General features: G+C 36.6%; 1 protein-coding gene across 1 annotated transcript in view; it reads left to right on the top strand.

Moving 5' to 3' along the window:
- Positions 1–13,231, top strand: part of LOC127446122 (SHC SH2 domain-binding protein 1 homolog B-like) — a 41,971-nt gene that overhangs the window by 3,049 nt on the left and 25,691 nt on the right. The window contains 7 exon segments of the mRNA XM_051706795.1: positions 3,050–3,247; positions 3,371–3,486; positions 3,634–3,842; positions 5,822–5,917; positions 6,542–6,772; positions 7,155–7,332; positions 8,672–8,792. Of these exon segments, the coding sequence (XP_051562755.1) occupies positions 3,241–3,247; positions 3,371–3,486; positions 3,634–3,842; positions 5,822–5,917; positions 6,542–6,772; positions 7,155–7,332; positions 8,672–8,792 (958 nt within the window). The 5' untranslated portion in view covers positions 3,050–3,240.

Here is a 13,231-nt window from a genome sequence, read left to right as displayed (position 1 = left end):
CTTCATTTACAATTTGCCAATCTAATTTAGTTTTATTAAAATTATCCCTATCTAAAGAAATAATAATCTACTGAGATTTCTTTCTCAATCTTTTTTCTCTATCTGCCGACTGATTTGGGAAAATACAGTACATACAAATGAGTCAACACAGTAGTAATTAGCACTCCCTGAGAAGTTATGGCTCACGATTTGACTGCAAATGCTACATCCAAAGTATGTAGGGCCATGTCATCACGAACAGGATTTTCTAGTTAATTTGTTGGAAACCGCACAATGCAGGGCAGTTCTGCGTGCCGCACGTGTACCTAAATCCCTGGTGTGTCTCGCATCAGCTGCCGCAGAAGATAAAAAAAATAATAAGAATTGATATTTGCTTGAGCGGTAGCTGCGTTGGTCTGCAGTCATTCTGAAATCTTTAAATACCAACCAAAGAAAATTTAATTGAGCTCTTCTTTAACCTTTAATTGTCCTTCAAAAGTGTCAGAGATATAAGCTAAAAAAAGACGTGCATAAGTTACCCAGTGGTTTACAATAAAAATAAAATAAACATTTAAAATAACAACATCATAACCAACTAAATTCAACTCGTAACATGAAGTATATCTTCATACACAAACTCTGTCATCGAATAATACATTTATTTTATAGTCCATAATTAAATTATAAACAAAACATTTCACTGCCCAAAATATCCTAATATTTTAATGTGCATGTTGTGAATGGTGGACAAATGCTGTAAAAGAATGTATTTTAAGCAGCTCGTCAATACTTTGAAATTAGTTAATCAGTTATAAATAGGTGCTGTTTATCTGTTTAGAGTTGCTGTCTACTTAGCAATAATGCTTTTTCCCCCGACTATTTAAAAAGTTACACTGTTAATTCATCAATCTATTATGGACCAGTTCAAGCTGACAACACTGCATGGACTACAAGAGACTACAGAAGTCTACATGTGTACATACATTATGCCTAAAAAGATTTAATATCCAATATTAATACTATTTTTATGTATTTTTATTTATATATACTGTTTTTAGTAAACCATGAGAGACATGATGTGGGTGACTTTACTCAATTAAGTTTTTGATTGATTTTAAGTTTTTAACTACGATAAAACCACAATGCGAGCACTGTAGGGGTGTAACAGTACATATATTCATCCTGAACCGTCACGGTACTGACGTCACGGTTCGGTGCATGCAGTCAGACGAAGAAAACATCTGAGTCAGTCACAGGCGATACACTCCAATCCAGAAGGGGGCGCGCGCGGTAATGCAAATCTGTTTGCTAACCGCCACAACAGGAAAAAGAGCAGAAGAAGAAGAGACCATATATGCACCAACCCAAAACAAGATTACCATTAGTTACCATTGTGATAGCAACATGTATTTTTTTTTTTTTTTTTTTTTTTTTTTTAAACACAGTAGCTTCAAATTAATGTTTGAGGTATGATTGTGTCATTTACGTTCTAGAACAAAACGTGAAAGTGTTCAGGAAATTTGAACCACAGGCTTTGTTTTACTTATAAAACTAAAACTGCCATTATAAAAACCCATAGGAAATGTCTGAGGCAACCCATGGCACGAAAATGCTAATTGCCTTCTGGGTTTTTGGATTACTGTTCTATTACTACAATGCGTTGGTAGTCATTATAGGGCTATTCTCATTAACACAATGTGAAAACAAAAGAAGTATTACTTAAATGGTAAAGTATTTAGACATAATAGTAGTACTCCCTTAGTACTGTCTTTAATATTCGCTGGTTACATTTTACAACGGCATCTTTTTTACTGTAATACAGTCAAAAATTAATGTTACGGTAATGAATCATTGAAAACAATGAGGATAGTAAAGTAATGGTAATGAGAATTGGGGTGTAAAATGTGCTTAAGTATCCTGTAAACAACGCAAAAAATCTTAAAGGGGTCATGACATGAGGAATGATATTTTCCTTGATATTTTGATGTATAAGAGGTCATTGTACTATAAAAACATACTGTAAGTTTCAGAACTAAAATCTTCCTCACTGCAAAGAGAGCATTTGTTGAAACCAAGCCTTCAAAACGACTCATTCTCTACTTCCTCCACATTGTGATGTTACACTGTGGTAGACATTTGCATCTGACCGCCTTCACAACAACAATTTACCTGCAGGTAAAGCCCAAAGTATACTTCGATTTTAACGTGCATGCTCAGCTTCTGTGTACAGTCAGGAGCCTGTCAAATTATACTCCATTTGATGGTGATGATACACAGGCGGTTGACCCATGCGTGCTACGACTGTGCAAGACACGGGACTATTTCTCTTCAGAAGTTTAGACCTATAAGATGTCTTTATAGTCCTTCAGACTCAAGTTATATGATTATAGGTATCACCAGACCTCCTCACATACGCGTTCTTGACACACATCCATTGTTGATGTTTTTTATCTTTGTCTCCTGTTGTTTACCGGCGATTATATCTTCTTTTATCGCATCTTTGTGACAACAACGGCTCAAATGTGAGTGTTGCCATCTTTTGGATCCACAAATTAGTGCACATAATTCCAGGCACACACGCATTCTGAATGTTCAAAGACTTGCGGTTAGAAAAATCAGGCTGCGTGCATTCAGTGCTCGAGCACTCTGCTGATGATGAGATTTGCGTCACGTGTCCTTTTAGCGTTCGTGTTTGACCGAAGTGAACTTTGGGCTTAAGTCAAGAGCAGAGAGCCAGGCATAACAATGGGTGTTTACTGTCAAGTCTTAAAGGAGAAGCAGCACCAAAACCTATCGTTTCTGACAAAGGGTCAGAATGAGGGTGAAAAATGATCATGTTTTATAAATATATGACTGTTTTTTGTGCAGAAAACTTTATTGAACCTCAAGGAACATATTTAAACAAAATAAAAAAAAAGGCTTGTCATGACCCCTTTAATGGTTCTAAATGTAGGCTTCATTTTCTTCATACAAAATATAATTTCATATTTTTTAATTTTTTAGTATTGATTTGGGGTTAAATATGATCAGGACATTTTCTTGAAAGGTATTGTCACCTATTTGTTTTCAGAATTATTTCAGACAGAAGAGGATAAAGAAGATGATGATGATGATGATAGCGGCACCCATTATCTTAATAGCGATGAGAGGCTGTGCACTCATTTACAGTGAGCAGAGAGACCTGGAAATGGAGGACTGCCAGACATCTTTCAGACAGATCACCTTCTGTACTATGAGAGATTTAAAACATATCAAGATTACATGCTGGGTAACAGTTCCTGCCTTTCAAAACACTTATTTATGTGCTCATGCCAGACATGCTACAACAGTATCTGAGTTATAAAGGACTTATAGATGTATTTAAGTTTTACTTAACAGAAATGTTTGACAGGTGATTGTAAAACATCGGAAGTAGAAGCCTTCACTGCTGAGTACCTGGAGAAGATTGTGGAGCCATGTGACTGGCAGGCTGAATGGCACACTGCTGTGTTTGATGTGCTTGTTGATGTAAGATGATTAAAGTGTGGGGGCAGCAAATACTTACTGCATAATTAAAACAGATTGGGGTATTTGCTGTCAAAACATCAACAATGAACGCTTATGACCGAAGCATCTGCTTTGGGAATTTTAGAAAGCTGAGAGTTGTTGTTGTAGGTTGTTGACGTGGACTGTAAGAAGCTGAAAGCAAAGGTGGAGTTGGTGGTACTGATGCAGTGTGAGACCAGAGGCTGTGAGCTTACTGAAGAGTCCATGAAGGCCCTTCTAGGGGCTACGCTGCATAAAGTGTCTCTTCTTGAACTCTGTATCGTCTACGATGAGTCTGGGGACTTTGATCAGACTGCATTGGCCTTGGAACATCTTAGGTTAGTTTACTTATTAAATGTGCACTAAGTATTGTTTTCCCACATTTTGCACCTAAAGAAATGAACAGCACTTGTTTATGATGATGTACATTCACATAAGATGATGACTTCTGCAATATCTGTGGCCTAGAAAAAGCTTTTTTATTCTACATAAGGGTGGTTCATAGTGGCCGCCATGTTGAGATCACCTGACTAGCCGAATACTACCCACTTTATCTCTGTAACCACCCATTATCATATATATTTGGTTGTGTAATACATAATCATAGGTTAAAAAAACGTCTGCTAATTGGGAATTTCTACACTGGCATTGGTAGCTTAAAATGTTTGCTGTCATGTAATGATGGATCCACTCAGATAGGTGCTGTTGTAAAGTCCTGTCTAAGACCATTGATGTATTGGCTACCGAAACAATCAAAAATCACCTGGTGCATCTTTATAGGTGTACTGTGTGATTCTTTAAAACTTTTTTGCTAATTGCTAAATGAAATGAACAGTATTTAAAAAAAGAATAAGTTTAAAGTGATGTACACTCACATGAGATGAGACTAATCATATCAATAGAGAAAAAGCTGCTTGCCATGTTTAGATCATATGACCATCTGAAATTAATCAGGGCTGACTGCAGAAAGTTTGTTTTTACAATGGCATTGCTAACAAAACTGTTGCTCTTGTTTGATTCTTCACACACAAGATTGCGTTTTGGGATATCGCATAAAGACTGTTGGATGGATTAAAAAAAACTTAAATGCTCCCTTGAACGTTTGTAACTATGATGGAAACACATTTACTGAATAAACCCCTATTTAATTTAATAGAAATACAAGATGCACATCAAAACTGACTGAACATGTGACTGAGTAAGTCGTTCATAACTGGACTAACCAGCGGACGAATCGTTGTATCTGAAATGTTGCTCTGGTCATCCTGAAATAATGGTGTCTAGAAAATCCAAAGCCTGCAAAGAGCTTGCAGAGCAAATAAGTCGAATACACACTTGAACTGTGCCGAAAAGCAGGTTTATTGACAATTTTGAAAAATATCTTAAACGGTGAAGTCATAAGGATGGAGCAGCGCACACATATTGTGCTCCCAGAACTGTGTGACGCGCTGTTGCTCCCAGACATAAGACAAGTTCTTTACAGTGTTTTGTCTGTGTGCTCTAAACTGCAAGTATTTGATAAATTAAAGAGTCATGGTGGCTACACTTTAGCCTGAAGTGACTATTTTGTACTTTTAAACACATGGGATGCACGGCTTTATTCACATATTGTTTTTTTTGTATTATTCAGTTCGCAACTTGGATGGAAACATAGATAATGAGAGTTCTGTTTAGTGACCAAAAATAAGTGTTTACTTTTAAACAATACTGTGTTATAAGGCACTGTTTTAATATGTAATGGAATGGGGATATGTGAGCCATTTTTAATACCCATTTGTTTTAAATAATACTTATTTGGTTTGTGAATTTGAAGGGGCTCCTCTCTAAACTGACTGGTTAAGCAAGTCTGGACCCACTTTATATTAGGTGGCCTTAACTACTATGTACAGTACTTAACCATCTGATACAGTGTACTTATTATGTACATACATGTTGTTGCATTGTAATTACATTTAAAGTACTTGCATATAATTACATTTGTAGTTACACTGTTAACTTTACCCCTAACCCAACCCTTTCCCCAAAACCTAACTCTAACCCCTAATACTAACCCTAACCCTACCCTTACTTCTAAACCTACATGTACCTCAACCTCAGTAGCAGTAAATGTGGGCATTTTGCAGAATAACATGTAGTTACACAGTATATATATATATATATATAGTCTTGTATGTATTTAATGTTAGTACATAGTAGTTAAGGCCACCTAATATAAAGTGTGACCGCAAGTTTTTCTGTCATTTTCACTCTCACGTCTCTCTCTTGTCTCTGTCATTCATTCACTTCTGTATGTATTATTGCTGTCTAATCATTACAGGTTTTTCTACTAGCATATCTGGAGGAAGTGGGATGAGGAAGATGAGGAGGATGACTTTGATTAATTTGTTCGGTGTGTGGAGCCTCGTCTCAGACTGTAAGTGTCCTCCGCATGTGCTGTCCCATTCCCTGAAGTAGCATGACCTCATAATACTGAGAATATTGTATTCTGTTAGTTTTTTTCCAACAACTCTGTATGTTGTTCAAACAGAAGCTCTGACCACCAGGTGGCAGTGTGTACCAAGTAATAAAGTTAATTGCATGACAACACTATAAATTGCTTTGAGTTTCTGAGTAAATTCATTTGCAGGTAATTATAGTGTCATTATAAAATTAGCTGTTCAATGTATTCATGTTGTTTTTTTTTTTTTTGTTGTTTTTTTTTTTTTGCGGCTTGGGATGTCTGTCTTTAAGCTTACATTGGCACAAACATGCATAATAGTGGAAAAGATGTAGGACAATTTAAATAAGAAATCTAAAAGCACTATTTCTTCTTTCTTGAAGCACTGTTCTTCAAAAATGTGAAGTGTGTAATTTCTGCACCACTAATTGCACCAAACAGAATCGCAAAAATAATGTTGTCCAACAAGTTTCAAACAGTCTCCCGCCTGCCCTTGTTGGGACAAACATTCAGTCTAACAGATTGGCACAGAAATTACACGCTTCACCTGTTAAGCTTGGTCTGTCTTCCCTGACCTCTTCCTCCATGTATTTTTCACAGTTACTATGGTATTCTGGAGGATCATATTCCAGCTGGTCTTGTTGCCGAGTATCGCTCTGTGCTGGTGCTCTGCTCAGAGAAGTTCCAGGAGTTCTCCAGTCTGAGAAGTGACCTGAACAGGGACTCGGAGTCAGAACTAGACAACGTGTCCATGGTGGAAGGGCTGTGCATGTATGAGCAGCTGGAAGCACTTAAGCGCAAGCTGCGTATTATTGAGAACCCGCTGCTCAGGTTATTATCACTTCTGTGTGCATTTGTGATCGAAAGGTGTCATTTATATATGTGTGCATGGCGTGCCTTCGTCCTCAACTCCAGTTTAATCAGGAGAGTACTGTAATCAATACAAATGTGATTAATTTAGCTACTGGCCATTTTGGTTTTTTAAGTATTGACTTATTTATGTTTTCCAAAATTCTGGATCAATACACACTGCTCCAAATTAATCATCAGACTTGATCGGACGAACTTTCCTCGTCCGCCTTTCCAGCACTTCTCAGATCTGCAGGCATTTAAGACATGTCTGTCTGAACAGCTGTGTGTGAGTGATTACTGAATGAGGGTGCCTGTTATTTCAATGGTTTGCTGACCCACACCACCTGCATATTCAATACAGGAATGTTCTGGACTACAAGGTGAACTCTGGTCAGTATTCGTGCAGGGCAAAGGGGCCACATCCTGCCGGCGGCCGAGTGGTCCACTTGGTATCTGCCTTGGCCACAGTACACCAGCTTCAAAGCTTAATAACTGACAAACTGATGCTCCACTACTCCAGTGAAGAGTTTGAAGTGCAGGTATGTGTAACCCTTCCCCCTGTTTTATGGCACAGTTGCACATTGGTCAGAAGACCTCATACTCACCTTTGAAGGCTGTAATGGTGTTCTTTTCAGCTGTACTGGCGTTGTAATTTGGGCTTGTGGGAGGAGGTCATGACATCTACAATCTGAAGGAATGCAAGGTTTTAACTAATGACAGGGCATTTGGGAGTTAAAATATGATATTTGAGTTGGAAATGTCATTTCAGCTGTTCAGAGAGCTGAATCTGAGAGGCTGTCAGATCATAAAAAAAAAAAAAATACGTTTCAGACAAGGAAGGCAGAGCACAAATCCCGCCCAAATGCTGATATTAATGCCTCTTTCTCCCTCTCACTACCTCTGACCACTGTCTTTTAATTTCCTGGGCTTTACCTCTTAAAGGTTAAAATCTGCCTGACAGTGCTGCTTCAGAGCTCTTAGGGAAAAAAAAATCAAATCGTTGATTTCACTCGTGCTAGTATAGTTAAGTGACCAGCAGGACCAAGTTAATAATTTTGCCAGTAAAATCTGAAGTGCAGTGGAGAGTTTCTTGCATCTTCCACTCAGATAGCAAGATTATAGGCTTGGCTGTTCGTCTCTTTGCGAGCATTAGGTTTGTTGGGGAGTTTAAATCAGAGTGGTTTGTGCAGAAAACAGCTGTTCGGAGGATACGATCACTAATGTGTCAAGGTGCTGTTATGCGGGATTTGTAGCGGTTTGTAAAAGCTGTGTTCATTCACTAGCTGATGTTTGATCTTTCTTGTTCCGTGAGCCAGTTTATCCCTCAAGAACTCGTTAAAATGATGCAGATGTGTGAGCTCAGATGTCTTTGCTCTAATCCAGTGGGACACATTAGCTGAAAGGGATGATTCTCAAAAAAAAAAAAAAAAACAATTCTTTCATTGTGTTCCCCCTCATGTTCCAAACCCGTTTGATGTTCTATCAACTGTGGAACGCAAAAGAAGCAGAATGTTAAGGACTGACAATTCCTGACTCAGTCACCATTCACTTTCATTGTAATGAAAAAAGAGCAGTACCGTCTTATGGTTTTGTAACTATAAAGTAAATGACAGCAGAATTTTCATTTTTGGGTGAACTAAACCTTTAAGTGTGTTTGTCAAAGACTGTTTTTACTTAATTTGGGGTATGCCAGTCATTTTTTAAAAAAAATTTTTTTAAAGCATTTTTTACAATTAAAATCTCTTCAAAGCAGCTTTCCAGAGCATTATGCCTTAGGCCACATCAGGCCAGTACTTTGAAATCCAGTTTGCATTACTTTTTCTTCGGGACCAAAATGATTTGAGTTAAACTCACTTGGTATGTGTGCTTTAATCTTAGTTTCACAGTGACCTGGTGCTTGCAGTAAATGTATGTTATGAGGGGGATGTGGTCATCGTATGCCCTGGCCTCTATATCATCACCAGCTCCATCTGTATCATCGACTCTATCGAGGTTGAAGGTAATCACATAACTCAGCATATTAACCATTAGTACTTTCTGATTTACACACAAAGATCAAATGGGCTTATTCTAAAACGAAAAAAAAAAAAAAAAAACACCAAAAAAATGCCTCTTTTTCTATAAATCATATGCGAACAATTTTCTATTTGACATGCTGAGTGAGATTCAATTGATTGGCAATGTTTTGTTTTCCATTTAAAGGGGTCATGACAAACTTTTTTTTTATATATATATAATTTTATTATCTTCCCTGAGGTCCATTTGCAATGTTAGTAAAAAATTTTTCTTTTTTTTTTGCACCAAAACAGTCATAATTTAGTAATATATAATAATTTCCCACCCTGTTGCTGGCCCTCTGTCTGAAATGCTCTGGTTCAACAGGCCAAAGAAGAGACTCTGGTCTTCACATCTCCCATCTTCCGTGTTTGTTTACACACTGAACGGCATGTGTTTCTCCTAGTCAGTGGCAGCAGCAGAGTGAAATGTGTTTTTAAAAGTTGCACTTGTATCGCTCTTAAAACACGGCTCACATCTCCGGAAATGCATCAAAACGATCAAAGACATCCATCTAGTGCATGTTTACAAAACACCAACAATTAAAAATAGCACTGATGGTTGCAAAAATGCTACAGGACGCCTAAACAGCGCAGCTAAATTAAACAGTATGGAGGTCTCTTTTTTAGAGTTATAACTTGAAATTGCATCTTTTAAAAGCGGCGTGAGATGCATGATAATGATTAAAGCCATTCGTGTAGTGCATGTTTATGTAAAAAAACAAAAAAACATTTAAATCCAGATAGGCACATGAAGGTGTCCTGTGTAAGTCCTCTTAAAAGTGTAGATGAATCTCCCATGACAGGCCCATCTTCACCTGTCTGACTGAGCACCAGTGGGCAGGGCCAAGGGTGCAATAATGAAAAATAGGCATTGATGTGTTGCTGAAGAGGCAGTCAAATGCAGATGTATTTGTTCCTTAAGTTCCACAAATTCCAAACGAGCCATTTTTGAAGCTTGGTTTAAATAAATGCTCTTTTTCTATTAAGGAGGATGTTTTCAGTTCTGAAACTTACAGTATGTTTTTATAGTACAATGACCTCTTATATTTCCTCTTATATATTTTGAATTCCTCATGTCATGACCCCTTTAATATTTTTTAAAGAAACATTAACATTAAAGATGAGACTGGAAATGATTGGTGAGGGAGTGGGATTGAGGCCTGATGCCGCAGGAATGTGAACCTGTGTCATGCACATGAGCACTTAAGTCCAAAGTATACTTCAGTCAGACGTGAACTATAGGTGTCTGCATGCAGGACACGTGATGCAAATTTCACTCTAAATTGAATTTTTGCTGTCACAAAGAAGTACTAGAAGATGTAATACGCGGTAAACATCAGGAGACGAAAGTAGACACAACAACAGTGGATGTGCACATCAAGAGTGCTTGTGTGAGGAGGTCAAGAGATATCTGCATTTGTGTAACTCGAGTCTGAAGAAATATAAAGACATCTTTATGGGTCTAAATTCCTGAAGAGAAATAGTCCAGTATCTCATAGCAGTCATAGTGCGCATGTGCCAACTGCCTGTGTATGAAGTATACTTTGAAAGGCTAGCGTTTGACTGTCAAAACCGAAGAATTCGTTGGTAGGCCTGTCACGATAACTACTTTTGTTGGATGATATATTGTCCCAGAAATAGTTGCGATAAATGATATTATTGTCATTTTAAGACCATTTTATGCCACTAATATAATAATAATGTAATAGCATAATAATGCAGTTACACCTTTCAAAGAGCAATGAACTTTTAATTCTTAAGAATTTTCAGATATTGGAATCGGAATGTCAAAAAAAATTAAAGTCGGGAAGGATCCTCTTCATCTCCAGCTGTGGTTTTTGTTGAAAACTGAATGGAATGGTTATGTTTTAGATGAGCTTTTAGATTACAGGGCTTGACATTAAGCACTGTGATGTGCTTGTCCTTTGGACAAGTAAATTGGTCATTCACTTGTCCCAGTAAAAAAGTTACTTTTCCAGAAAGAAAAATAACTTTTTGTTTGTTTGTTTTTTTGGCTTTTGTGCTTTCTAAAATTAGCAGTAAAAATGTATGTTTAATGTTAACAAAATGCATTTAAATTTTAACGAATCCTGAGAAAGTACCCTGTTTATTTAATACTGTATGTGGGTCATTGACAAATAACATAACTGTGAACTTTTATCAAGATTGAAGATTTATCAGCATATGAAAATTAATCAACAACCCCACACCTTTACACTTAACATGTCCTCTTTAGAAACACGTCTTACACCCTTGAAAAAACATAGAGACATTTGGCATGTCCCAGCAGGATATCAAATGTCAGATGGAACAACCCACCAAAAAAATCATAATATTCATGACATAAAAATGTATAGTATTTGTTAAAATTGCTTTTACCTCAACAAATATTTTTATATATATATATATATATATATATATATATATATATATATATATATATATATATATATATATATATATTTAAATAATAAAATATATTAAAAGAAATTTAAGCAGGTGTAAGGAAAATATGATACTACTTTTTACTTGATGGTTGTACGACCTGACATTTTAGTTATTAAATAACAAAATGAATGTGTTCAAAATGTTTGGTATGTTCAAAACCACATGAAAGAAATATAAATATAGTATAGTATTACGGTTCTAAGATGTATTTTTTTATTAAATATTTTTAGATTATGTAGATTTTCCATTTTCATTATGGAGAACCTTATTTTTGACTGTCCTGTGTATATTAAAGATTTTTATATATTTTATATATTAAATATATTTTCATTTTATGCATATTGTTAATATTATAGTGTTTATATTACCATTTTATTTTTATTTTTGTATATTATTACATATTAAAATTGACTGATTCACATGGCAGATAACACCTGTATAGGTCAGAAAGAGCTCCAGAGAGATGAAGATGAAAGATGTAACAGGTGTTTAAACGTTTCTCTTCATCCTGCAGCAGGTAGCATTACACAAAGCATTTTTGCTATTTTTGCAGTTCTTGTCAAATTTGTTGTCTTATGACGAAGGCTGCAAACCTGGATCGCTCCGACATTACGTGCTTGCAACGTTGACAGCTTTGATGTTTATAAATATGTGCGATAGTTTTATTGCATCGCTCTCTTAACACAGGCGCAGCACAATGATATTCACATGTCGGAAAAATTTGTCCACTTCACGCGTTCACACCAAATTCAACAAGCGCTGCTGCACGAGAGAGAGAGGGAGACGGAGAAGGATGTGCAAAAGCTGTTTTCCTGTATTCGTGCAGATTCTGGAATTAATACAAAGACAATACTCAGAATCCCGCACAAAATTTCAGACACTGTAGATTATTTTCAACAGCAGGATATGTTTTTTTTAAAATTTTATTTATTTATTTTTTTTAAGTAAATGATACATGCATACGCTAAATCACAAATAAACCTGGTATTTTTATCATTATTAACGTTTCAATCAGGCAGCTTGTCCGGTCGGGCAAGTCAAATTCACTTTGACTTGCCCTTGCAAAAATCCACTTGTCCTGGACAAGCGTTAATGTCGAGCCTTGAGTTGTATTGCCACTTTTCGTTGTCACTGTTTTTAAACAAAGTCGACATACCGACTCATTCATGTTAATGGGCTCTGCTCTCTCATTTGGCTTAAAGCCAAAATGTTCCCACAGGAGCTCTGGAATGCGACTTTGAAACCAAGTCCATTTGGACTTATTCTTCCAAACTTTCTGGCTGGAATTATGCAGTCATCGGGAAAAACACCTATTAACCTCGAGTAACACGTAATCTTCACCTGTCGCTGTCTGCTCTGTGTGTGTGGAGGAGCTGCCTGAGCCCCGCCTCTGACACAGAGAGTAGACGAGAAGACAGAAGCAGCGCGACTTGCTAAAATGTTGGTAACATTCATTCTTATGTAAACAAAAACGCATGTAAACACAATGGGCAATATCGAGGTCAGCAAAAATGATTGAGGTAATGTCAATATATCGTACGATAAGTCGATAACATAATTATCGTGACAGGCCTATACTTTGGGCTTAAGGCTCAATGTATCTGATGCAATCACTAGGCCTCGACTTGATTTATTTTCTGTTTTAAAGGAATAGTTCACCCAAAAATGAACATTCTGTCATTATTTACTCACCCTAATGTCGCTCCAAAACTGTACAACTTTTTCTTTTGTGGAATACAATTGGTGAATTTAAAAAAAAGTCTTCACAGGGTTTAAATGAACATGAATAGTAAATACGGTCTGTAAGTAAAAAAAAATAAAATAAAAAATTATCAATACAACTTGTGCAATATATTCCACGTCTTCTGAAGTGATATGATCACATTGTGCAGTGCATAGAATACAGTTTAAGTCATTATTCATTCTCATATCA

The sequence above is a fragment of the Myxocyprinus asiaticus genome, chromosome 1 (genome assembly GCF_019703515.2).
Source record: "Myxocyprinus asiaticus isolate MX2 ecotype Aquarium Trade chromosome 1, UBuf_Myxa_2, whole genome shotgun sequence".
In the NCBI taxonomy this organism is placed as follows: Eukaryota; Metazoa; Chordata; class Actinopteri; order Cypriniformes; family Catostomidae; genus Myxocyprinus; species Myxocyprinus asiaticus.
This window is presented reverse-complemented; position numbering and strand designations above follow the sequence as displayed.